Source organism: Zingiber officinale, chromosome 6B (genome assembly GCF_018446385.1).
Source record: "Zingiber officinale cultivar Zhangliang chromosome 6B, Zo_v1.1, whole genome shotgun sequence".
Classification (NCBI taxonomy): Eukaryota; Viridiplantae; Streptophyta; class Magnoliopsida; order Zingiberales; family Zingiberaceae; genus Zingiber; species Zingiber officinale.
In genome coordinates, this window is record NC_055996.1 from 103,608,561 (window position 1) to 103,633,967 (window position 25,407).

General features: G+C 35.6%; 5 protein-coding genes and 1 pseudogene across 7 annotated transcripts; 4 read left to right on the forward strand and 2 right to left on the reverse strand.

Moving 5' to 3' along the window:
• Positions 1 to 641: 641 nt before the first annotated feature.
• On the forward strand, positions 642 to 5,276 carry LOC121988594 (28 kDa ribonucleoprotein, chloroplastic-like). Its single transcript, XM_042542094.1, has 4 exons — positions 642 to 1,125; positions 1,228 to 1,329; positions 4,177 to 4,458; positions 4,984 to 5,276. The coding sequence occupies exons 1-4, from the start codon at positions 673 to 675 to the stop codon at positions 5,047 to 5,049; spliced, it is 903 nt and encodes a 300-aa protein (XP_042398028.1). The 5' UTR covers positions 642 to 672; the 3' UTR covers positions 5,050 to 5,276.
• A 286-nt stretch (positions 5,277 to 5,562) lies between these two features.
• Positions 5,563 to 13,794, reverse strand: LOC121988595 (fructokinase-1-like). Of its 3 annotated transcripts, none has more exons than XM_042542097.1 (7): positions 13,328 to 13,794; positions 12,690 to 13,022; positions 12,491 to 12,607; positions 12,275 to 12,403; positions 7,560 to 7,665; positions 7,307 to 7,423; positions 5,563 to 6,150 (listed from the first exon to the last, which is right to left on the reverse strand). In XM_042542097.1, exons 1-4 carry the CDS (start codon positions 13,733 to 13,735, stop codon positions 12,275 to 12,277), a joined length of 987 nt encoding a protein of 328 aa, XP_042398031.1. In that variant the 5' UTR covers positions 13,736 to 13,794; the 3' UTR covers positions 5,563 to 6,150; positions 7,307 to 7,423; positions 7,560 to 7,665. The 3 variants fall into 3 exon arrangements, with proteins under 3 accessions (XP_042398031.1, XP_042398030.1, XP_042398029.1); XM_042542096.1 differs by having other exon boundaries at positions 7,560 to 7,670; XM_042542095.1 differs by lacking the exons at positions 5,563 to 6,150; positions 7,307 to 7,423; positions 7,560 to 7,665 and having other exon boundaries at positions 12,139 to 12,403.
• LOC121991309 (uncharacterized protein At3g49055-like) lies at positions 5,791 to 9,376 on the reverse strand. Its single transcript, XM_042545322.1, has 6 exons — positions 8,657 to 9,376; positions 8,496 to 8,548; positions 7,747 to 7,810; positions 7,560 to 7,670; positions 7,307 to 7,423; positions 5,791 to 6,150 (listed from the first exon to the last, which is right to left on the reverse strand). The coding sequence occupies exons 1-6, from the start codon at positions 9,374 to 9,376 to the stop codon at positions 5,791 to 5,793; spliced, it is 1,425 nt and encodes a 474-aa protein (XP_042401256.1).
• Positions 13,795 to 15,378: 1,584 nt separating the features above from the next.
• On the forward strand, positions 15,379 to 16,415 carry LOC121991311. Its single transcript, XM_042545323.1, has 2 exons — positions 15,379 to 15,775; positions 16,333 to 16,415. The coding sequence occupies exons 1-2, from the start codon at positions 15,379 to 15,381 to the stop codon at positions 16,413 to 16,415; spliced, it is 480 nt and encodes a 159-aa protein (XP_042401257.1).
• A 1,938-nt stretch (positions 16,416 to 18,353) lies between these two features.
• LOC121993282 lies at positions 18,354 to 18,526 on the forward strand (annotated as a pseudogene).
• A 794-nt stretch (positions 18,527 to 19,320) lies between these two features.
• LOC121988597 (eukaryotic translation initiation factor 4B2-like) lies at positions 19,321 to 23,364 on the forward strand. Its single transcript, XM_042542098.1, has 3 exons — positions 19,321 to 20,569; positions 22,307 to 22,729; positions 22,972 to 23,364. Exons 1-3 carry the CDS (start codon positions 19,476 to 19,478, stop codon positions 22,994 to 22,996), a joined length of 1,542 nt encoding a protein of 513 aa, XP_042398032.1. The 5' UTR covers positions 19,321 to 19,475; the 3' UTR covers positions 22,997 to 23,364.
• The last annotated feature ends 2,043 nt before the right edge of the window (positions 23,365 to 25,407 follow it).

Here is a 25,407-nt window from a genome sequence, read left to right on the forward strand (position 1 = left end):
CAAATCTAGCATAATTTTTAAAAGTTATCAATTGTGGTTTATATGGTGTATAAAGTGCCTTCAAATTCAATTACTCATTACATATTTATTTAATTATCTTGGATTTGTATAATTATTGATAATCCACTAATCTTGAATTTGTATCATATTTCATTTATTATGTAATTTGAGATATTTATAGGGATGAAAATGTTAGCAATGTTCATAATGATTATGCTAATTATTATTGACCGAGTAAAATGACAAAAACTCAAAAAAAAAAAAAAAAATAGGAAGAATTTTTTAAAGAAAAGAATGTAAATAATTTTAATGAATAGTCAACATGATAGAAAATAAATTAAAATATTATGATAATAATGAAAGATGACTTATAAATTGTTAAGAATAATTAAGTCTCGTAATTTTTTTAAAAAAGATAATTTTTTAAAATGGCTCAATATCAAAGTGCTCTAAAAATTTTAATTTATTATTAAATTATTCTTTTTGTAATGAATAAATAATATAAATGGTAATATTAAACGGTAAATAGGTATTTTGCGTGAGATATTTTAAGAATAAATTAGATATCAAATCTTGGGAGCATTATGGAAATTTATAAATCTTGTGTGCCGTTTTGAGAAACTACCCATTTCTCGTTCTATTTTTCTTCCTTATCTCTTCCCTTCCTAATCCATGGCGGCGGCCGCGACGACCTTCCACTCCGTGTCGATGGCGGATGGCCTTCTTCCCTCACTTCACACCGTCGTCTTCTCTTCCAATCCGTCCTTCCCTCTCCTGTCACTACCTCTCTCCTCTAAGCCCTTCCTCCACCTCTCTCGCTCCGCTTCTTCTTTCTACCTCAAAAAGAACCCTCCTATTCTTCCACTCGTCTCGCAGACCTCCGACTGGGCTCTCCAAGATGAGGGTACCGCTGCTGGGATTGAGGAGTACGAGGGTGATGAGGACCAGGCGTTGGAGGGTGGGTTTGTCGCCGAAGGAGACGGAGGATTTGTCGAGGGGGAAGAAGAGGAGTATGTTGAGCCGCCTGAGGAGGCTAAGCTCTATGTCGGGAACCTCCCTTACGATGTGGACAGCGAGCGATTGGCTCAGCTCTTCGGGAAAGCTGGCGTTGTCGAGGTTGCCGAGGTGAGAAAGCAGAACTCTTCATGGTCTTCCAGGGATTACTGTAAACTAGATGGGATTTCTTTTTTTTTGGTTCCGTTCTAAGCTATTCATCTGGTATTGCAGGTGGTTTACAACCGGCAGACAGATCAAAGTCGTGGCTTTGGATTCGTGACAATGAGCACCATTCAAGAAGCAGAAAAAGCAGTAGAAACGTTCCACAGATATGTAAGTTCTATCCTGTTTATTTAGTTGTTGATTATTCTTTCTAGTTCAGTTGGGTAGAAGAATTCTCCGTGTGAATGCTGAAAAGCTATCCAAGTTAGTGAAAAAATTACCTATTTATGCTGTATGTTCTTTTGCATCCATCAAGTACCCTGCTTGTATTGATTGTGTTTGGTTCAGCACTTACCCCTTCATTTGCTATTTTGCATTGTTGACACATTACTATACAGAATGGAACTGGAAATTCTTGGACTATAGTTAGCGGCCAACTGGACATACATAGAAAGAAAATTTGCTTAAAGTTTCTAGCTTAAGGTACCAAAATTTTGGGCCTTCAAATTTTCTAAATGAGAAAGGTGTACAACAAACCAACCCGTATAGTAGGAACATATAGTTTGTTTGCGTTCTGTTGTGGAAAGGTAAATAAACAACAGGGCTGTGGTGTATGGTAACATTGTTGGATTGTTGGTGTGTACTTTGGTAGTAAATCTTGTTAAGCAATTCATGTGTTTTATCTTTATAATTGTTGTATGGGCATAAGGGTGCATTTGTATTTTATTTGGCTTGAAGTGATGCAGTGGATAGTTCGTCTTGTGAACATAGATGGATGTTTGTATGATTCACCATGTACTTGCGTCATAATACAAGCTTTGCATAAAGACAACAAGGACTGTTGAATAGTTTTTTCAGCAATTTTGAATAGTTCAATTTTAGTTTGTTTCAATAGTTATGATGATCAGCGAACCAATTAGGTTTGATTGCAGGAATCATGCCCAACATTTCAGTATCTTTTTCTTCTTTCTTCTGCATTTTTGGAATTTTAGTTTTCCTTCATTAGGACCTTATACAACTTTTCTTCCTCTGTCTTCGTTAGAATGTTGGGATTGTTATTTTTTGTCCGTGTTACTGAAGCACATTGCTTTGATGAATATTTCTCTTAATTCGAGAGGTCATCATGTTTATTACTTGTCTTATCTTTAATTAGACTTAATATGCCCTAGAGTGTCTCCTATGTCAAATATAAAATGTCATCATGTAATCAATGTGCTCACTGCAAACGTTTGAGGAGAATATTTTGGAGCTTCAAACTACTGGTTTTTACGGTCTCCCCTATTACATCTCCTTTTCCTGGTAAATTGAAATTGCAGATTAGTAAATTGATACAGTAACCGTTTGTCTACTTATCTAGAGTCACAATGCCCATTGCAATTCCTTTATTAGCATCAGTTGCTGCATCAGGGTTGAGTTTGGACCGTGCAGGGTGTGGTCTCTGATACATGTTTGTTAATTTTAGTTATTCATCAATTACACTGTATGTTTTCTAAAGCTGTCTGCACTATTTGTTCATTGCAGCAATTTGAATTATTTCACTAGAAGAGAGTTTTTTTAAGCTAGAGATGTGTAATGTAACTCACCTTTCAGTGTGGACATATGCTTTTTGATCCATGCTAGGAAAGTAACCATTCTTTGTTTGATCTTTGTTTGCAAGTGCTCTATGTAACCATTCTTTGTAACAATGAGTCTGGTAAACATGATCTTTGAGCGAGTAATAATAATCACCTTCTTCCTACAATCACACACGATCAAGTGAAGTTCCTATTTGCATGCTCAACTATCAAGGTCCCCACCTCCGCATAAGAGTCTTGGCATTTGGATTGGTTTGATCTTCATGTTGGATTTTTACATAATATCAAAGTTGCCTCCTTTTTTCCCCACATGGTTAAGTGAAATCATCTTGAAGTCTTGGGCGCGCCTAAATATGATTACATAAGTGCCTTGACATTTTAGCTTAGACTGAGCTTCCAATTGGGCTTCTATAGTCTTTATGCGGACTTTGCACAGTACACATACATTTAAATGCTAACTGGCACAGGAAACCAGATATGATGTGGTTAACATTGCCAAAGCACGGGAAACCTCTGATCCCTAGAGTCATATTCCTTCGTCTGATATCCAGTAGAACTCTGTTTCTAGCTTTTACTGAGTTTGCAATCCACAATGAAAAATTAAGCATTAAGTTGCTGCTTTCCTCTTTGTCAGCTTAACTTTTCACCACTGAAAGCAGAGAGTATACTGGTAATGCCATTCGATTACCTTATTGCAAGCCTGTGATGGTCTTTTTTCACATAGACTTGTTAACTCTAATTTTCAATCACCTTCATTATCTACAAGCCTTGTCCAAGTGTTCATTTTGTCGCTTGTTCAACTGGCCTACTTGGACTGAATAGAATGGGATGAGTTCAATGATTTACTGGTGGAAAAATGACAGTGAAGAACGGAGCACACCTCAATGTTCATGGGCTTGTACAACCCAACTCGACCGTAAAATAAATGGAATCTGATAACAAAGAGGAAGTAGCAAAACATTATTTATGCCTTAGCATCACAATGTGGCAAGGTTAGCAAAAAAGGTGTCTGATTGTTTAGGCCGAATTGGGCCAATCTCATAATGAACTACTTATTCTCTTACCTTTCGGACTGTTATTGGATGATTCATTTGGAACCATTCGATTTTTGTTGCATGTTTCAACCACTCATTTTGAAATTGTTTCATGCTTCCATACATTTGATGTTAGTTTTGCATGATGCAAGGTTGCTTGTCATACCCTTTTATTTCTTTGAATGCTATTTGTTTACTCTACATGTATATTTTTGAATGCATTTACTGGATTTGGAACTCTATGATATTTGTCTTCCTTACTGTCTAAAATCCCTACCTGCATCGTTTTTGTGCCGGCTAGTAGAGCTATCGTCTGACTTATATCTCAAGTTCCATTGGTACTTAGAGTAGCAACTGTTTCGTCATTATCGAATTATTTTGCCTAGCTTGTTTGCTTCTTTTGGGAACAGGAAGTTAATGGCAGGCTTTTAGCTGTGAACAAAGCAGCCCCCAGGGGCACTCGCGTAGAGAGAACTCCGCGTACTTTTGGGCCTTCCTTCAGAATCTATGTCGGGAACCTGTCCTGGCAAGTGGATGATGGTCGTCTGGAGCAAATATTTAGTGAGCACGGTAAGGTTGTGGAAGCAAGGGTGGTGTACGATAGAGAGACTGGACGCTCACGTGGATTTGGCTTTGTTAAGATGGAATCACAGACCGAAATGGATGATGCAATTGCTGCTCTTGATGGACAGGTGACAATACTTTGATCGCCCTACTTTATTTACTTGCATTATTATCTACTCGACTAGAGTTCATCTTGCAAAGATCTATGGTTATTAGCATAACGAAGATGATATTGTTAGGATCGATGTGTAGGATTACTAGAAATGATAAAAATAAGGAAAAAAAAAATGCTACTATTCAGGAACAACAAATGCAGCTGCCAAAGATGTGAACAGGTTCAATAGTTAAAGGTTGAATTGGACAAAAAAAATACTTTATTTATCGTAATGCAAAATGATTTAAGAGATTTGAATATTATAATATTATAACCTTACATATAGTTTAACTAAGAGATAAATTCATGTAGTTAACCTCAGATAATTGGGACGAACACAACTTATGACAATGCTACAATGATGATGAGAGCTGTACATTTTTCTCTATGAATGACGACTTTTTATAAAAGAGTTGTTTCCATGTGGATCTAACTTATTTGAAACTCTAAAAAGAGTTTTTGTCATCTAGTAACTATTTTTTTATTGGCAATTGGACAGAACTTGGACGGTCGAGCATTGCGAGTGAATGTCGCAGAGGAGAGGCCACGACGTGCTGCATTTTGATGTTCGTAGAACCAACCGATAAAAGAATATTTGTCGTAAGGATTTTGTCTACAAGACCTCATTACTTGTATGAATTTGTTTTTTTGTTGTTTACTTTGTAGAGCGATGAACAAAGATGCGATGAATTTAGGCTTGTTTCAACTTCCAATATGCCGGACATCAAGTGAATGTTGAGTCTATATGGTTACTAATTATTGTTTCAGTCAATATAGATTGCTTCTTGTTTAGCTGATGTGATTATTTTATTTACAATATCACATTTACAAAAATGAACAATAGAAATTCATTAATTTGAATATTAATCTTTATGGAATTATAATTTTTTTATTATCAGTCATATTTTTTTTTTAACAAATATTAATACTCTATTTCATACTTTTGAGATTGCAGAAGATATCATTTCTCCCTCAAATAGAAATTTCTCTAAAATGAAGTAAAGGAAAATGGCATACATTGAATCTGATGTGCCAAAACATTGACAATGAATCCATCAAAACCCCAATAATATTAACACTTTAGTAAAATAATTATTTGTATCCCTTCGACACATTATGATGCCCTTGAGAAAGGAATTCAATGTGGTCATCTCTCAGTTGGAATAAACATCTGCCCCAACAAAAATTTCATCCAACACTAAAAGGATCCAAATCATGACACGAATCATATGAACTATAAATGAGCGATAAATGCGGAGGATCATCACACTTAGCTCTTAATTTACAGGTTCTGTCTTTCGACTGGTCATAATGTACCCTGCATTAGGGGTTCTGACAATTCCATCTCGTTGTTACCCTGTGGTACATCGGGTTGATGGTATCTTACAGCATTCAAGCCCAGCCATTGCCAGGGCCAGCACACGTATCGATAATTGTTTCTGCTCCGGAAATCATCTAGGTTTTCGGATTCCTCGAGCTGCCGAGTTAACTCCTCAAGTCTCTCCCGCAGCCTTGAGGATCTCATGTCGGCCAATTTCAAGGATTTTTCAGCTGCGTCTCTAGCAACCATGGCTGCGGCAGCAGTCTCTTCTTTGAACTTGAGCTTATTCTCAGATTCTAGGGTTGCTTGCTTTGTCTCTTCCAGTTCCTTTCTAAGAGTTGACAACTGCAATTCAGTTGGAAATTCAAGAAAACAAATAAGTTAATGCCAGAAAAAAAAGGCAATAAAACTATGAAACACACCACAAATTTTCATCAGTTTATCAAATTGCAAAATCATTGCATCAATTGGTAATGTCATCATAAGTTATATTACTAAGCTTCATAAGAAACAAGGGCTAAAAGTTTGACAGATGGGATTATGTAGGGATTAGCTACAACAGAAGGTAGACAACAATCAAGGTCCCACAGTCCCATGAATTTAGGTGTCAGTTGAACGATTGCATCTTTTTAGGTTGTCAAGCTCTATTGCTGAATTCTTGAAAATATATCGTCTACGAGTGGTAAGATCTGTGTGGACTGTTGAGATTTATCTTTTTTCTCAACTAACAACTATTAATAACTAAATAATTATTTTTTGTTAAAACACCATGAAGGGTATAACTCCTCGCGGAACAAAAAGGTAACTGTGTTAATGATGAGAACAAGAAAATTTCTCAAATAGGAATGATGGTAGGTTATTCCTGGATACATTGCCTGCTGTTGATTCTGCAAGTAACACTACATCAAATTCTCATTCTACCAATTGAGCCTGAAAATTAATAGTGAACTACATATCTTAGGGCTAAATCATGGTTGGCCCCTACTGAAATCATTATTATGATAACAAGGACTCTGTCAATCTGATATAAACAGGGCTAAAAGTTCACAAAAATTACAGATGCTACTCCCTCCATTTAATCTCTATAGTTTTCTTTATCTCTGACATCTAATGTTCTGCTGTGATCATGTGATTTTACAAACCCATATCTACCATGTTAATATTGCTAATGTGGCAATATTAGCCATCTAAGTTCTATAGATTGTTAAAAATTTTGAATTTACAAGTACTGATGCTTCTGGTGGTTAAAAAGTAGAACTTGTAAAAAAAAGAGTCTATATATATATATATATACCAAAAACCTAAAAGTTAAGCTATATTCAGTGGTTTATCCAGAAGAACGAGAAGATTTCTCAGAGCTGTAATGTCAAGAGTTGAATTACTTTCTATAATATTAGCAAGTTGTGGACCAAATATTCTACTATGCCTAAGAAAAGGTAAATGTACAACTTCACTATCATGATTAAAAAAAAGTGTATCTTAGAAGCATCTTGCACTGCACCTGTAACTGAAACTCCTGTTCAACAGCTCTGCCAGCTGCTGCTTCTTGTTCTGCAGCAGCTTTCCATCTTGAAATTTCTTCGTCTGCTGCTGTGATGTCCATCATGAGTCCTTCAACCTTTCAATGACGTGTATTTTCATTTACTACTTCATGTTAAAAAAATATCTAATAATTAAATAAATACACTTGTCCGAGTCATGTCCAACTTTCAACACTAAAACTGTATAAACTGGAAATAGGAGTGAAAGATTACATTTTCGTTTGCCATTAGTTCCTTCGCCTCAAGCTCCTTTATATGATGCTTTAGCTGGGCAATCTCTTTTGTTTGTGTTTCCAAACGGTTTTTAGTAGACCAGACTCTGCCCTTTCTCCAAGGAAAAAAAAAGTAGATGCATATAATATGAATCGATTTAGGATTTTAAGACAAGCTCATAAATCACAGGAGCTGCAGAACTAGACTGGACAATAACTGCTCGATGCATATATTCAAGTGCAAGATTAATGCTGGATGTAATTGCACAGTATCAAAATATTTAATCATGCCACAAGTGGCACTCACAGTATCAAATTTGACCAAAAAACTCATCCATTTTGATATGGCAGAATGGCTGGTTGTGAGTCCTACTACATGACAAACTAAAATCTACAAGTTTAAAGTTCATCAATTGTTTTGACTCAAACCCAAGGAGAACAACTTGGAAAGCCAAGTTATGGTACATTAGTGCAAAGCACCTTGATCTTTGACTAGGCCAGCTCTTACAGCAGGAGCTCTGTTTGTGAGTTATTTGGATCTCATCTCATCACTGAATTGTATATTCTCTACCACTAGTAATCCTCAGACTATTTAAATCATATTTTAATTATTCTAAGAAGAGATTTCTTTGATCTTCTTTGCCCCTAAAACCTTCAACTCTACTTAATTCAAGCCATCTTAGAAATTTATCAATATTCATAAATATTCATATTTTGTTAACTTATTTATAATCTATCAAGATTGCAAATAGTAACCTTACAAATGACTACGATGTAAGGTATACCAGCAATTAGACAAGGTTAAATGCTCAATTCTAGAAATGAAAATTTATGTTTTTCAGTTCAGGGTTCATAGTGTCTTCTGTGTTTAATAGAATTCTTCATATCATTATTAAGGTAACATGACAAGTACCTGAGTGCTTCTACCAAATACTACAGCTCAATGATCTTATTTTGTGATTCCTTTACAGTAGTTCCCAATGCACCTGCCTGCAAGATAATGTGCATTTCATTTTAAGGGTTTTACGTGGTTTTATAAAAGCTAATAGTTTTTGGCTAGGAAAAACCTCAAAAACAAGATTAGGGTAGCGAGATTACCAAGATATACACTTCATTTTTTTCATTCTGATCAGACTCGTTCCCATCAAAATGGTCCAATCTCAAATCTATCCCAGCTTCTCTAAGACCCTCCTCTGCCACATGTCGCACTTCATTTGTCTTTGACGACAACATACTCCTGAGCAAAGTCGCAATATGTTGCTTCTCTGCTAAGAGTTCTGAGACCTTCTCAATCAAATTATTAATTTCACTGCTACTTTCCTCCAACCGACCCCTTACTTCATCAGCTGCGACCTTAGCCAGTTCATAAACAGACTTAGTCCCATCCAACAAAGTGCGCAAATTATCATCAACATTCATTTCATTCCAAATAAGCATAGAATCGTTATCATTCTTAACAACACTCTTAACAATCTCACAAATCTGTTCATAGGCCTTTGATGTGTGATTTAACTGGTCGATGGTCAACGGTCTCTGCGATTCTAATTTCATTTCCAAATTCTTGATTTTGGCATCACGATCCTCACCTAGCTGTGTCAGTCTGGACATTTCACTCTCGATCTCTGAGATCCGTGTCCCCCTCTCAGCGGCTACATGCTCCAGGTTTTGCAGCTCCGAGCTCTTCTTGGAGACTTCTTCTTTGAGACTCACAATTGCAGCCTCAAGCTGCGAAATTTCAATTGCGATTTCGTAATTCCGTTGCTCAACCTGTTCCCTGGCTTGATCCCTAGCCTTCGAGGCGGCGTCAATCTGCTTCATAAGCTCCTCGGAGATCTCATGCGCTCGCTTGATAACGCCATAGGCCACGGAGGGGAGACCGGTGTACTTCTGGGAAGTCGGTAGACCACCGGAGGCGGAGAAGTTCTTGTACCCCGACCTTGCTGGAGATCTTGCCGATGCCGGAAAGGAGCATCTGCGCGGCAGTCTCCATCTCGGACCGTAGCGAGTCCTTGTGCTTCATGGACTCGTCTCTGAGTCGGATCGCATCGGCGAGCTCCGCTGCGGTGCGTTCGGCGGATCGCGATGCCTCGTCCCTTTCGCGGAGGGCCTCGTCGCGCCTCCTGACTGCTTCGTCCCTTTCGCGGAGCGCATCATCGCGCTGACGGATTGCGTCATGAGCCATGGACTTGAGGCGGCTGAAGGTGCCCTCGGCGGCCTTCCTGGCACTGCGTTCCTTCTCGAGCTCGGCGAGGAGGTCGCGGATGCGCTGCTCCGAGGCCGAGGAAGAACTGGCGGAGGAAGAAGGGAGGACAATAGGGAGGGGATCATCGTCGCCCTCGACGTCGTTGAGGACTGCGGATTTGTCATCTTCGTCGGCCATGGCGAGAGATAGAGGGAGAAGGAGCCTTTGACAACTACCGGCCCTCTAGTCTCTTGCAATTATTATTATTATTATTATTATTATATCCGAAAATATAAATGGTTTATTTATTTGAATAAAAAATAAAATAATTAAATTTATAATTAAATTATTTTATAGTTTAGTCATAAATTATGTAATAACAAATTAAGTTTAACCAGGTTAAATTTATTCAATTTATACATATATTTTAGAATTGATAAATGTAAATGAACTTGAAAATTAAGGGGGTGTTTGGTTAATGGATTTGGGAATGAAGGAATGGAATGATAATAAAAGATAGTGTTTGAATTGTGGGTTTGGGAATGACATTTTGGGAATGATTATTAGATTTATGGGAATTAACCAAACCCATATAACTTGATGAGTTTCATTTCCATTCCTATTCTCATTTCACCCTATTATCAAACCTATACCCATAGTCATTCCCATCATTTAACCAAACGCCCCCTAAGTTTACTTATTAATATCAATAAATCATTTTTTTTTTTTTTGCAAAACTCATCTATAAATTAATATTTAAAATTATATAGTTAATTTATTTTTAGGTATCCGATAATTCACAACCCAACATCTGTTAACATTGCGGGTGCCTAATTTGATTCTTACAAAACAAAGGTATGAGGCACAAATTCAGCCCTCATTATCTAATATAAGGATGCATAAATTAGAGAGTGACAAATTTGTTATAATGAGACATATTCTCGGAAAAAAAAAAAAAACTCAATCTAGAAAATAGAATAGTCCTAAATTCCAGTGTTTTCGAACTGAGTAGGTCAGATCAGCCCATTGGTTTATGGGTTTCGATTCAACCGACCAAACTTGGGTCAATACACTAGGCAATACACAATTGATAATGGCACAAGGTGGTTGTTCGAAAAGACTGGCATAATAAGTTGAAAAACTTTCGGTAGAATTCAAAAATAAAAAAAGGAAAAAGGAATATAGTGTCTCAAGACAATTATGAATGACGAATTGCAAGATAATGATCATTAGTTGGTTTTGATCAACAACAACGGGTACTCCTAATGCATATCCAAAGTGATCAAATTCACAAGTATATAATAAATGTGACGCAACTTAAAAATTAGTAGTTATTTCTGTCTACTTCATTGATTTTAAGAGGGATAAACCATGAGGATCAAGCACTCTGTAGCATCTGGGATAGATATGATCATGAAAAAATGGGGCAAGAGAAGCTTTTACTTTACACATTCCCATAGATCTAGCTTTGTGTTCCCACAAAAAAAGTTCTGTTTTGTTTTATCAAAGAGCTTATTCTTCAACAATCAGGAAACATCAAACTCCTTAGCAAGTTCTTTCCTGACTCAATTTGTTTGTTAAAAAAATTGAAATGCCATAAAATTTGATTTCTCTCCAAATGTTTCAGCTGTTACAATTATGAAAGCTTTTTTAAGGTGAAATGGGTTTAGTCTTGTTTGTAGGTATGGTTAATTATATTGTTAGGCCTGGGATTTGGCAGCATTTTATCAAAGATACGGCAACAATATGTCTGGTTACCTAATTGTTTATAAGATCCCAGAAAATCTTCCTGGACTTGAGGGGGATCCTATGCTATCTACTTGTCTGGTTTTTGTCAAAATTTCCCACTGATAAGCTGCCAAATAAGAATCTAATCCTTACTAAACAGAAAAGCAAACTCTGATTATTGGCATTGGTAAGAAATGTCATGCGCTGATAACAAACTTCTGAATTGTTCATTTTTTTTCTTCTATCTTTTTTGGTCCTTACCACGAGGTATCTTAACATCACATTGGATGTCAGATTATTTTCTGTTCCAAGAAGAAACGACAAGGTTAAACCCTGCCAACATTGGCGAATATGGTTTTGCATTTAACATGCTTACCAGTAGACCAAACAAGTATTGGTTCTGAATTTTTCTCTAGGAAGCTAGAGGGTAACAAACTAAAACTACCTTTGTAACCTTACAATTTTAGAAGCTTTACCTTTGCAGCCTTACAATTTTATCTACTAATTACTCGTCTTTCACAAGAAAAGTCTACACAATGCAATTAGAGCTTAAGTTTGGACAAACGACCATAAGCATGTGATATGTCTTGACTATTTGGCTAACGACATGGATATTTTTCTGCCATTGAGCTATATCTCATGTCACCATACTCAAAGACCCCTTTGAAATAGATAAGCACAGTACATTATTGAAATTTTTTATAAACAAAACAAGCTACTACTGAATTAAGAGCCATGTGGTTCCAAAGGCATATATAGTAAGCTTGTTGTAAATCAGAGTAAACAACAACATGAAATATGTGTACTTAAGCCTTCTCAAGCAACTGCATGACTTCAGCTACATTTGGCAATGAAGGGATTGCCCCCTTTTTGGTAGCAGTGATCGCCCCACATGCATTGGCGAATTTTAGTACTTCCCTCAGTTTCTTCTCATCCTACGTTCAGTGCAATAATTCCATGAGCATAAGTGTCAGCAATGACAAGCAAATTCTTGAGCAACAATAGCTTTCACATTCACTTGCCTGCAAAGCTGATCGGTCTTCTTCGATTCCTCGGAGCATCCCACCTACAAATGCATCGCCTGAACCTGTTGAATCCACCTGCCTGACTGGAAAGGATCCAATTAGTCCTCGAAAATCCTGCCCAAGATAGCCAATTGATCAACTTGGTGCATTTGACTAAAAGATGTTCTCCTCAGTGACAACAATGTAGACAGTGTACCTTGGTGTAGTACTTGCATCCCTTATCTCCGAGGGTTACTAGCATCAGCTTCAGGTTCGGGTGCCAGAGCCGCATGGCAACTTCATCTTCCACAGAGTCATGACCAGTCAAGAATGCAAGCTCGACTTCGCTGACCTTGACAATATCGGCCTGGTTCCAGATGCTGAGGATCTGCTTGCGAGCCTCCTCAGGTGATGGCCAGAGCAGCAACCGGAGGTTTGGATCAAAGGACAGAAGAGCACCAGCCTCCTTGGCCAACTCCATGGCCTTGAGATGAGCAGATCGGCATGGCTCCGAAATCAAACTTATGGATCCATAGTGAAATATTGAAGCCTGGAGAAGCATCCATTCCAGAACAATAAACTCAAGATTCAATTTGTGGTGATTTATATGATTGAATAATGTAAACACAAACGCACAAAGACAATACGCATCAGAAAAGATCTGGAAATTAATTAAAAATTGAAAGTTTATGGTATTAGATCAACAGGTTTGAAGAATAGTGCTTTTGGATCAGTTTGGGACCAATCATGGGCCTTGATCTGTCGATTCAAGAGGTATTGCGAGATTTGGCAAGGTACACGAGAAAATTTACAGATCAGACGATTAATTTCTCGAAGAGGGGAAGGGGCGTGTACTTTTCTGATGAGATCCACATTAAGCTCGGCCTTCGTGAGAAGCATGTCGGCGCTGGGGTTGCGATAGAACATGAACTCCCGTTCGCCGTCGGCCCGGAGGGTAACGAATGCTAAGGCGGTGCGTGCGCCGGAGTCGAAGACGACACCCGCGTCGGAGACGCCATTGTCGCGGAGGATGGATACGAGCATGTGGCCGAACTCGTCGTCGCCGAGCTTTCCCACGAAGGCGCTCCGCCTTCCGAGGCGCTTGACGGCGATGGCAACGTTGGCCGGCGCGCCGCCGGGGGCCTTCAAGAACGCTGTGGCTTCTGCCAGCGAGACGCCGGACTCGGTCGGCACGAAATCGATGAGCATCTCTCCAAAACTCACTACGATCCCGGCGTCGCCGGCGCTATTGACGTTGGCCATCTCTGCGGTGGGGGTGGAAGGAGATGGGATGAACCAAGAGAAGGGAGACCAATTTTCAAAAAAAAAATTAAAATAAAATAAAAAAAAAATTATTAAGCGGTGGAAGTTTAACAGCTTTTTAAAAATACCTCTTAAAATTACAATACACTACTTCAATAACAAGGACTCGTTTTCATTTACAAAAGTAGGAGTTCCTATCAAGTCAAAATAGAAAATTTGATATTCAATTAAACGGAGGAGAATATTGAAGGAATTTTTAGATTTGATTGAATAATCAGATATTCTGATATGAAAGTAGATGTGATAAAATTTTATTTATACTTATACTTATTTGATATCCCCTTTATATATATATATATATATATTAAAAAAATTTAGGCCGCTTAATATTAAGCGCTGAATACACCCTGTGTTTAAGAAAAGATCCAGTAACTCCTTTCCCTACGGATTTTATTTTCTTTTAAGAATTTAGTAACTATTCATAAATAAATAATTCTTAGAAAAAAATAGAAAAAATTATGACTACATTTGGTTGAGTGTAATGTAATTTAGTTTGTAATATAATTAAATTTATAATGTAATATAATTTTAATTACATTACTACATTTAATAATGTAATATATGTAATCTTTGATTACAAAGATGATTATTTATTTTAAGAATTTTTGTCTATTTTGAAATTTGATAAAAAATTTATGGATGAATATGATTTATAAATTATATTCATGAATATTATTAACAAATAGTTTATAATTTTTGTTCATATATACGTTTAAATTTTATTTACTTTAATTAATTATTCCAATTTATTTAAGGAAAATTAAATTCATAATTTGATTTGGAGCTATAACGAATAAAGAGACATGAGAAGTATTTTAAAGAATAAATGTATAGACGTGCATTTTGAATATTTCTTAAATACGTGATTTAATTAGTTTTAAAAATATTATTCTAAAAATTGTACTTTTATTCAAATAACTTATAGGTTTACTATTAAAATATTGATTTTGCAAAGAAAATATATGCATAAATATATTTACTAATATAACTTTTAGGTTAATTAAAGATATGGCAAATATACTGCTAAGTCATAATCATTAATTTTTAACATTTTAATTAAGAACAATCAATTTCACTTATATATTTAGTAATTAGATTTAGTTTTATGTTAAATTTTTTTATATAATAGAATCTTAATGACATGGTATATACCCTACATATATATTATTTGGTAAATATATAAATTTGGAAATTACTTCAAATATTTCTTATAGATATTTTAAATTTACTAGAAAAAGTTTTTAAAAAAGAGGGAAGATTTAAAACTGAAGTAATTGAATAATATTTAAAATTTTCAGGTAGAAATAATCCTCATATTTAAATAAGATTTTTTACAAATTGAAATTCAAAAATCAAATTTAATAAATCGATTAATTTGAAAATCGTATATTCGGCAAGTTATGCTATGCCTTTATCGTTTAATAGATTTGACCTTTTCCAGCTAAATTATTAATTATGCCACGTAGGATGCCATGTATGCCCCACATAACATATCATTCCATCGGCCACCGAAGCGTAACCCTATAAGTACCGAAATTGGCGGGCCGAGACGCTTGAGATTTCCAAACCCTTTTCTTCTCTCGATGGAGACGACGGCGAAGGCCTGCAAAGTGCCAGCGGTGGCGGCGGCGGCTCGGGAGAGGCGGGGAAGAGGCCGGATAGGCGGCACAGAGGAGAGGACGCTGGAGCGGAAGCCAAGCAAGGTGATGCTCGAGGGCTACGTTGGGGTCGGCGACGGTCGATTGGGGCGGTCGACGAGTCTCACGTCCGATGACCTCGAGGATCTCAAGGGGTGCGTCGATCTAGGGTTCGAGTTCAGCTACGAGGACATCCCGAAGCTGAGCACTACGCTCCCGGCGCTGGAGCTCTGCTACCCGAGGGGCCAGCCGGCGGCATCGGGGTCGCAGCGGGATGGTAGGACGGATGGAGATTCGCCTGTGGCTTCGCCCCTAGTCGCCGATTGGAAGTTCCTTGCTCCTGGTATAGTCGCCGCCTTTTGGTTCTCTGTCTGCGATTTAGGGTTCTTGGTCGGTTTCATGATAAAAATCCCATCTTTTCGATGATTTTGCCATAAACTCGGAATCAATGTTTGAAAAATCGACTTATTTTCTCTTTTCAATCAAGATTTTTTTCTTCTCGACCTTGAAATTGGTGGAAAACATTCGTTTCTTCCGATCTCTGTCCTGGTTGATAAAAGCCTCTAAGCCTTTTAATTTCGTCTTCCTCCTGTTTCAACTTCCTTTTCAATCAAAATTTCTTCTTCTTGGACATAAAATCTGAGAAAAGTACTCAATTCTGCTAATGTTTTTCTTCATATAATTCTTATTCGCATTTTGATTCAAAAATTCCTTCATGTTATCAGATCTTTTTGGTTTTCCAACTTCCAGATCAATCATTATTAGCATGGAAATCAGAATTTGGTTGGAAATCTTAAAACAAAAATCAACTTTTATGATGTTTTTTGCTTCCGTTTATTTGAATTTATTTCTAGTTGTTTAACTGAAATCTAACTCTAAATTTGTTTGTGTAACTTACAGGAGATGATCCAAAGGAAGTTAAAGCAAGGATCAAGTATTGGGCTAAAGCAGTAGCGTGCATTGTTAAACTATGCAAAGATTAATCTTTCAATTTAATTTCAATATGCAAAACCTCCATGAAGAAGATCTTCTTCTCTAATCAAATATCAATGATTTAATAGGAATTTAGACCTTAAATTTAGTTATTGCTCAATTAATTTTTCAGTTGTACATAACATTGATAGAAGATGTGAGATTTTTAGCTCCACTTCCATGTATTAATTAATGCATTATTTTATTCAAAAATAACTCAATTATTTTGCTAAGCTTATTTATACCTTATTTTTTTTCTCAATTTCTGAATATTTTTACAACCTATAAAAAGTTAATTTAGTGAAGATTTTTCAAACTAATTAAATAAAACAGAAAATATAAAGCGGTAAATTACTAAATAATAATGCAGCTAAAATTGTGGAATACTTAAATCACGTCCATAAATTTTAAAATTATCTGATCATGTACTCAAATTTCATTTTTACTCCTTCAAATCGATTGCTATAATCTATTCAGACTCACGCTTCATATTTAAAAAATCTGATTCATATTAAAAAAAAATTATTATGACGTATGAAAATGATGTTTGAGAATATGAATATAATTAGTCGAAAACACTTTAAATAGTTTGTAATGAGAGCAACAATTTTTACATGAAATTGTTTGTAAAACATTATTATACATTCGATCAACTTTTCTGATTATATTTATTATCTTAATGAAAGCAACAATTAAATCGTACAATTTTTTAAAATAATAATCGAATTCATAGTTTTCATATACATTCGTATTTAACAAACTGTTGCACTCAATATGATATATATAAAAAAATGTTTGAGGACATAAATATAATCATTAAAATTAGACTATCATATTTGGACTTAATTCTATACCACGTATTCAGACCAATGTTGAACATAAATATGATTTCTTTTAATTGATTGTTATAGTGTAACAATAAATTGTATTGATAAACAATATCTAAATCGATTAGTGTAGCAATCTATTAGGGTAGGCAAGAGTGAATACGGAGGGACAAAAGTAAGTTTGATATGTGAGTTAGTAATTTGAAATTTACCTACATAATATGTGTATTCGACAATTTTAGCTAAGTGGTTTAGTAATTAACTAAATATATAATGTAGTGGAAAATGATTAAACTGATATTCAAATAACTAAAATATCTTAATATATCTTACTATTTTATTAAGAATCTTATTCTTTAATAATTAATTTTGATGAAACCTAAAATGAAATTATGTTAATGCCCTTCCTTCTATGGTTGTTTTATATAAATATGCAATGTCATAATTCTCTTTAGTCTCATATCTTAGGATTGACATCATCATAAGAGGAGAAATTTCTATAAACACCTTGGGTCAGCAACATTAGAAGCATATCTTTCTTGACTTGTTGGCTAAGATCAAATGTGATTAAAATTTTATATTATCGGTTAAAATTAATTTTTGTCGAAAAATAATTATAATTACCGACCAAAGTTAAGTTTGCCTAGAATATTTAATTTTTTTTTGGGCAAAGTTGGATTTGGCTGATAATTTTAATTTTTTTGTGGCCATGGTTAGATTTGGCAAGTAATTTTAATTTATTATAGGTCAAACTTATATTTGGAAGATAATTTAAAAATTTTATTGTCCAAAGTTAAATTTTGCTGGAAAATGTAAATTTTTTTATTGTCCAAATTAGATTTGGACAATAATTTTAATTTTTTTTTTGTCAAGGGTCATGAGATACTAATTACACGTATTTATCTACTATAATACACATACGTTGTGCATGATGACTAATATATATATATTATTAAGAATCTGAACTATTTACTAACTAATTTTAGTAAGCTCAAAATAAAATTATATTAATATATTTTTTTAAATAAAAAAAATATATATAGTCATGATTTTCTTTAGTTATATATCTTACAATTGGTAACACTACTAGGAGAAGGTTAGGGTGACAATGTTAGAAAGTATATCTTTTTTTGACCTTTTGGCTAAGATTAGTATATGTTCTTTTAAGTTTAATATCTGATATAAAAATTAAATTATTTTTTTACGAGGTAAAAAGCACATTGCAATAGATTGTTACGGGGGTTTTTGAGCGTCATACTTGTATTTCACTATTGTATAAGCCTAATGCATCCTTACTAAGTCTAATTTATGGGTGCGTAATAACTAGTAATTTATTAAAAATAACAAATTATTTTATTAATGTAATAAATATATGAAGTATTGAGAGGATTAAGGTCAAACTTAATACTTTTAGGAAAGCAGAAGAATTTTTAAAAATAATAATAAAATTTAAAGAAAATTATTAGTTGATATTGCAATTTTTTAAATATATGAAAAATTTATAGCTTGCTAAATATAAATTAAAGCTTGCTATATATATAATATAATTTTCAAATTTCGAAATATATGAAAATTTAAAGCTTGATACATATATAAACATGATTGGAACATTTAAAATATTTGTTAAACAGGAAACAAATGTAATTATTTACTATATTTCATAATAAAAAAATTATAATCTTATTAATTAATGAACGCAGATAATTTTTTTCGAAAAAAGAGATACTTTTAACTTTTAAGTATTTATACAAAAAATAAATGCAATTAATTAATAAAAATCCAATTTTATCAAACACGGGTATAATTATAAGTAGGAATATTTTTAAAAATAAAACCGAATTTTTATCAAACTACAACTTGACAATTAAAATTGATTGCTAAAAATACAATTAGTGATCCTATTTCACCTTTAATGGAAAGAAATTAATCAAAATTTCCCTAATTAGTATGGATAAATTCTCAATCGTTATTACCAAACAATTTGGATTTCAATTTATCCTTAAAAAATGTTGCTCTTTCTAGTTTTTTTTTTAAGAAAGAAATTTATATTATTTTTCCTTGTAAAAATAATATAAATTGGAGATGGCAATCTCTTCCCTTCCTAATTGATGCCCTTTCTCTTCCATCCTCCGGCGCACAATAGCACTGTCCGCCGTTTTTTCCCCCTCTTTGAGGCGCACGAAAACTCTCCTCTCCTCTCCTCATCGAAACCCTAGAATCGTTCTTGATCCGATCGCCGGAAGCATGTCCAATCCGTGGGGCGGCGTCGGCGCATGGGCGCTGGATGCCGAGCGGGAGGAGGCGGAGGAGCGCGAGCGAGAGGCGGTCGCCGGCAGTCTTGCGCAGAGCTTCCCCAGCCTGAAGGAGTCGGCCTCCTCCGCCTCTACCAAGCAGAAGAAAAAGAAGAAGAACGCGGCCATACCCTTGGCCCAGTTCGTCGCCACCGGCGGCGCCTCGGTCGCTTTTGAATCGTCTAAGGGACTGACCCCTGAGGAGATGCTCCGCCTCCCCACTGGCCCGAGGGAGCGATCCCACGATGAGCTCGAGCACGGCCGCCTCGGCGGCGGCTTCCGGTCGTTTGGGGCTGGCGAGAGAGACGGCGCGTGGGGTGGAGGGAGAAGGGGTAACAGTGGTTTTGACGAGGGACGGAGAGGCCCGCCTGCTAGGGATAGGGATTTGGACCTGCAATCGAGAGCTGACGAGGTGGATAGTTGGGGAGCCGGAAAGAAGGCGTTTGTTCCTCTGCGGAGTGATGGTGGTCGCCGAGATACATATGGTTTTGGCGATGGAAATTCATCTAAGGCTGACGAGGTAGATAACTGGGCATCTATGAAGAAACCTCTCCCTTCCAAATCTTCAAGTTTTGGATCGGAGTTTAGGGATACTCACACATCATCTGATTCCAATCGATGGGGGAGGGACAGAGAAGGATCTATTCCAAGCGAAATAGGGAGGCCAAGGCTCGTTTTGAATCCTCCAAAGAAGAGGGATGTTGACTCACCACCACCAACAAGCGAACCTGCTAAGACTCGCCCGAGCCCCTTCGGCGCTGCACGTCCAAGAGAAGAGGTTTTGGCTGAGAAAGGGGTGGATTGGAAGCAGATGAACTCTGAGTATGAGATGAAGAACACCAGCAGACCAACTAGCTCTCATTCCAGCAGACCTTCCAGTTCACAGTCAAGCAGGCAGGGGAGTCTGAGCTTGGAAGAGGTGGTCATTAAATCTAAGCCAAAAGTGAACCCTTTTGGCAATGCAAAGCCGCGCGAGGTTATCTTGGAAGAAAAGGGAGTCGATTGGAAGAAAATTGACCTTGACTTGGAGCACAATAGGGTTGAAAGGTATATGTTCTCCATGTCTCATAGATAAATTTCTGAAGTTGCCATATTTTGCCTTGTTGAGATTGATTGCTTTCTGTAATCACTGTAGCTCTTAGGGCTGCTACTGGATTGCTACTCTTGATTTTTTTTTTAAAAAAAAAATTAGTATCTCTTAGTTTAACCTAGAATTTTTTATATTTACACAAATACAAATTGAAGATGGGTTTCCTATTTGCTTCTAATGCGCTTCATATTATGAAGCTTAATTAATAGGTGAAGTCAAAATGTTGCTTCAACATGATCAAGTGATGATGCTTACCGTGCTATTTCTAGATGATGGGAAATCCCAAGAAGCTTAGTGAAACAATTTAAAAGTTTCATATCGTGTTATCTAATTCTATTGATGTTCTTGTGGCCTTAATGACTATATTTTATTTGTCATCTGTTATTAATTTATGGGTTATATGATTGCACAACTACTAATATTTGTTCATATGATATAAAATTAGTGATAGACTTAATGGAATCGTATGTCTCCTTTACTTCCTTGCATCAAGCAAATGTTTGTTGATCCCTCATTCTTGCTCTTAATTAATCATCAACTTATGCCCAACCATATTTAGTATTGTTGGATTTGTTGGACCTTTTTTGTGTTGAAATAGTTAGGTTTAGATTTGGGGACTGGAAGAGTATCTTCTAAGAGGGACCTGTCAATATAATTGTTTGATGACTAGTGGATCAAGAATTAGAAACAATGAATCAAGTAGGAGAGGACTCAAATGTGATTGGACTTTGTTCAACTGTTACATGGATATAGTTATAAAATTATATGAATCTAGGATATCAAGGATACTTGTCAGAAAGAAACTATTGCAATTGAAATGAGCTTATAAAATTATGGAAACTGAAGAAATCAATTATATGGAATGAGTTTTTTGGGAGTTCAATATAGTTAAAATAGATTTGGATTTCAGACATTTGGAATTGTATCCATGTCTTTGATTCTGTTTACCCCTTTGGAAGATACAAATAGAAATGTGAATATGGTTATGTGCAAATTGTCAAAGTACATATCCTTGGTTGATATTATGTTTGTTTTTGACATATCCTTTTGAATGCAAGCATGTAGATTTCATTACGTACTGTATATTAATATCAGTATGATATATTTCTTAATAAAATAGTATTTCTACTTGTAAGAAAGGTATAGTTTTCTTATATTTCACCATGTATAGGACCACAAGCGCATATGATGATTGAGCGGTCTTGTCTAATCTCAATTGAAGGTGCAACAAAACATTTGCAACTTCTAGTCTTTTCAAAGAACCAAATTTATTCCACGTACACATTTGTTACATTATTTGAACTTGTACTCGGTATCCAACATGGGTGCAAGTTCATGTGTATCCACTTGGAGTGTTTGTGCCCTAGTTTTGGGCATCTGATAGAGATATGGAAAGGGTAGATAAAGAGTCCGATTATTGGAGATGTTTGTTTGTGGATTATATATATCCAAATTTCTACGTAAACTATTTATTCGGATTCAAAGTATGTTGTTCATTGTTTGAAAATAAAAAATAATGACATAGAAGTCTTTTTCCATTTGGTTTGATACATCTTCTTGTGTAATGATTTTTCTTATAGTTGTCCTGCTCAGTCAGTCTTGTATTTCTTATTGGCAAAACATCATTAAAGTCCCTATGTTTGTGTTATTATTTCTTATTTTATTCACCTGAGACTTTTACAATTGGATTGTAGATCTGAAACCAACGAAGAAAGGCTTCTAAAAGAAGAGATAAATCATCTGAAGTCACTGGCTATTGAAACTGATGGGGGTTCAAACCTACCTGCTGAACAACTTTCTATGCTTCACAATGAGATTGCAAGCAAAGAAAAAGATCTGGAGCTTCTGGCTTACCAGTTGGACAATGCTGTTCGATTTAGTCAAAGATACACAACCACCAACAGTAGACCAGGATCTGCAGCTGGTAGGAGTGATACCTCATCTACAAGGTCGCCATCTCAATCTGGCATGTCAGAGAGATCTAGGAGCACTGAATTTGTTGACAGACCACGATCAAGGGGTGCGGCTGGAGACGAAGGGGGGAAAATGGCAAACAACAGAAGAGGATTTCAGAGGGGGAGTGATAAAGGCTTCTTTCATGGTACAAATAGTGACAGGTACATCTCTAATTTCCATTTTTACTTTTATTACTGATCACCATTCACCAGGGAAGTTTCTTTCACAATTATCTTAGTTATATGCTTGATTATAATCAAAATTTGGTACAGATGTAGTTTTTTTAGTTTTTATGCAAACATTTTCTTCTATCCGGGCTATAAACTCTCAACTCCAAACTTGTACTTTTTAAGGTTTGATTCAGTTTCTAATCTGCTTGATTTTGCCATTTCTCAATGTCCAGGTCGAGTTCCAGGGAGCGTTGGTGAATTCTGTCGACATGGATTCACATCGATTTCTCCCAACAACAGTAAAGCGATAAAAGAAAAGGGAGACTGCCCATTTATCCATCCGTCCATCTATCCATTCAGCAATCGTTCAATTTTGTTTTGCAGAACAAAAGTGTAGGCCATAGACCTCCTTTCATGGATCTGTTTATTGCAGTGGGTGGCGACCTGCGCCTTGCCTTGTTGATCTCTTCTTCTTTGTTTTTGTTTTGGCCCCTCTTTGTACTCGAGGAAGGGCTCTAATTTTGAGGTGGAGAGATTTTGAAACTCAATTGTAGCTATTGTTGTTGCATGTAATCGTTCTGCTATATCAAGTTGCACGAATTCTATATAGTGTGTTTCCTTCTTCATTTCGTCATTTATGATTACCACGCGATTGATTTAGCTGCCAACCAGTTTTATAAACATTATACTACTTTTCAAGAAATTGACGACGACAGGTTAAATATTTTTTGTTTTACTTTTCCATATATATATGTGTGTGTTATAGTGTTTAGTGTCAAAAATACATGAATATGCGTGTAAAATAATGCGAATGAACTTTCCGATGGATAATTTTTAAAATGAATTATGTTATCACGTAAAATACTATAAATTCTTACTTGCGGTTGCTGAAGCTAGGGTTAGGGTTCGGGTTGTAAATTAGTTGAGTTTTAGGATATTTAAATTTGTTTGATAAGGTAAGTGAATCAAATTAAGTTGAGTTTTAAATGAATCAAATTTTTGAAATGATTATTTAAGCTTAGCTTGGTTTATTTTTTATGAGCTTAAATTTATTTGAAACTTAACTTGAGTTTGATTCGTTTAAATGTTATGAAGATTTCAATTTAAGTTTGGCTTGAGTTTGGTTCGAGCTTGATTCGTTTAGCGGTCATAGAGCTCTTAATTCAATCTTATTTGATTATTTGAAACATTTAGTTGTTTCATTGGTTATTGAACTTGATAATTCAAATTTATTTGTTTATTTTATTATTTATTTAACATATTAATAAGAGTTTTATTAATCAATATGGTTCGTGAATATTGTTCATAAATGTTAATGAGCTAAACACATATGCGTACGCGTTCAAGATTATTTATTTAGTTTATCAAGTTGTTCAAGCTTGTTTGCTTAATTAATCTTGTGTATATTGAATGAACATAAACAATCTCTTACAAAGCCAAACATCAAGATGAACATTTAGTTCGTTTACAATCCTAGTTGAAACAACATGAAGATTAAGAAAAAAAATGCAGTGGGATTTGATCTTCCATAAGAATTAGAGTGACGACTGTTGTATCCTTTTCAGATGAAATGAAAAGAAGAATTAATTGTCATAATCTTATGGGGATCATTTTTATTATTAACTCATCAATAATAACAAAAAAAAAAAGAGTTAATGAGTTTCTATATACATAATTCATATCCATTCAATAATTAAATCATCTCCAAAATTAATCAGATTTAAGAGAGGGATACCTAGATTATAAAAAAATAATAATAATTAAATATTTATTTATCGCTTTATTGAGTTTAATATTTAAGGACAAATTCATGTGTTATAAATTTATATTATACAAAAAGATGAAATCTGTCATTCTGATGGCCCCCCACGACTGCCTCGCACCATTGGGAGGGAGTAAATTAGGAAATTGAAGCTAACCATCACATACGGTGTTATAAATTTACATGTAAGCTCATCAAACAGAGAAATAAAATTAAATAATCTCTCATTTGGACTACCTATGATTCCAAAGATAATGTACAATCAAATTCCTTAGTTGAAACTCAATAGTCATCATTTATTTTTTTTCATATATTTTGTATTGAAATCTCTCAACCGATACTAATTCACCCACCGGTTCACAGACTGTCTATTTTATTTATTATTATTTGTTTTTGTTTGTATTTTTCAAACCTGATCTACGCGATCTGGCAAGCAAACACCGACCTCGCCGTGCTGGCCACTGGTAGTTGCCCTAGCACTAGAATCTAGAAGATGACGATGAAGGTGAAAAAGGAGTGCCAAGCGACAAAGAGGGTGATGATAATAACAAATGACCAAATTGATTGGTATCACGATGGTAGATCTAGAGGAAATCAGAAGACGTTATGTGGATAAGGAGATTAATAATTCTACTGAGGTGGTGAGCAAAATAGGAAGAGCCTAGTCATTCTCCAAGTCCGTACGACCTCAAATACCAGTAGCCCTTGACCCCATGGGGCTCTCGATCGTAGGTTGTTCATCCCTGAGTTGCTCCTCGATTTGAAGATTTCTCGACTTCATGACGATCCCAATCCTAGGTCGAGTGTCTCCGAGTAGCCTCTAGACTCGACGACACCCCCAACTCCATGGCATTCTCAGTCGAAGATAATGCCACCATTTATGTCAAGAAGATAACGATCGTATGGA

Excerpts from the sequence above, each read along its gene's own strand:
- LOC121988594 (XM_042542094.1), top strand. The coding sequence starts at position 673 with ATGGCGGCGGCCGCGACGACCTTCCACTCCGTGTCGATGGCGGATGGC. Across the intron at positions 1,126-1,227 it reads GCGTTGTCGAGGTTGCCGAG|GTGGTTTACAACCGGCAGAC; the intron begins GTGAGAAAGCAG and ends CTGGTATTGCAG. Across the intron at positions 4,459-4,983 it reads TTGCTGCTCTTGATGGACAG|AACTTGGACGGTCGAGCATT; the intron begins GTGACAATACTT and ends GCAATTGGACAG.
- LOC121991309 (XM_042545322.1), bottom strand. The coding sequence starts at position 9,376 with ATGAAGCAGATTGACGCCGCCTCGAAGGCTAGGGATCAAGCCAGGGAA. Across the intron at positions 8,549-8,656 it reads AAAATGAAGTGTATATCTTG|GCAGGTGCATTGGGAACTAC; the intron begins GTAATCTCGCTA and ends ATTATCTTGCAG. Across the intron at positions 6,151-7,306 it reads AACAGGAGTTTCAGTTACAG|TTGTCAACTCTTAGAAAGGA; the intron begins GTGCAGTGCAAG and ends ACTGAATTGCAG.
- LOC121988595 (XM_042542097.1), bottom strand. The coding sequence starts at position 13,735 with ATGGCCAACGTCAATAGCGCCGGCGACGCCGGGATCGTAGTGAGTTTT. Across the intron at positions 12,608-12,689 it reads GATGCAAGTACTACACCAAG|GATTTTCGAGGACTAATTGG; the intron begins GTACACTGTCTA and ends TATCTTGGGCAG. Across the intron at positions 12,404-12,490 it reads AAGACCGATCAGCTTTGCAG|GATGAGAAGAAACTGAGGGA; the intron begins GCAAGTGAATGT and ends CACTGAACGTAG.
- LOC121991311 (XM_042545323.1), top strand. The coding sequence starts at position 15,379 with ATGGAGACGACGGCGAAGGCCTGCAAAGTGCCAGCGGTGGCGGCGGCG. Across the intron at positions 15,776-16,332 it reads TTGGAAGTTCCTTGCTCCTG|GAGATGATCCAAAGGAAGTT; the intron begins GTATAGTCGCCG and ends TGTAACTTACAG.
- LOC121988597 (XM_042542098.1), top strand. The coding sequence starts at position 19,476 with ATGTCCAATCCGTGGGGCGGCGTCGGCGCATGGGCGCTGGATGCCGAG. Across the intron at positions 20,570-22,306 it reads GAGCACAATAGGGTTGAAAG|ATCTGAAACCAACGAAGAAA; the intron begins GTATATGTTCTC and ends ATTGGATTGTAG. Across the intron at positions 22,730-22,971 it reads CATGGTACAAATAGTGACAG|GTCGAGTTCCAGGGAGCGTT; the intron begins GTACATCTCTAA and ends CTCAATGTCCAG.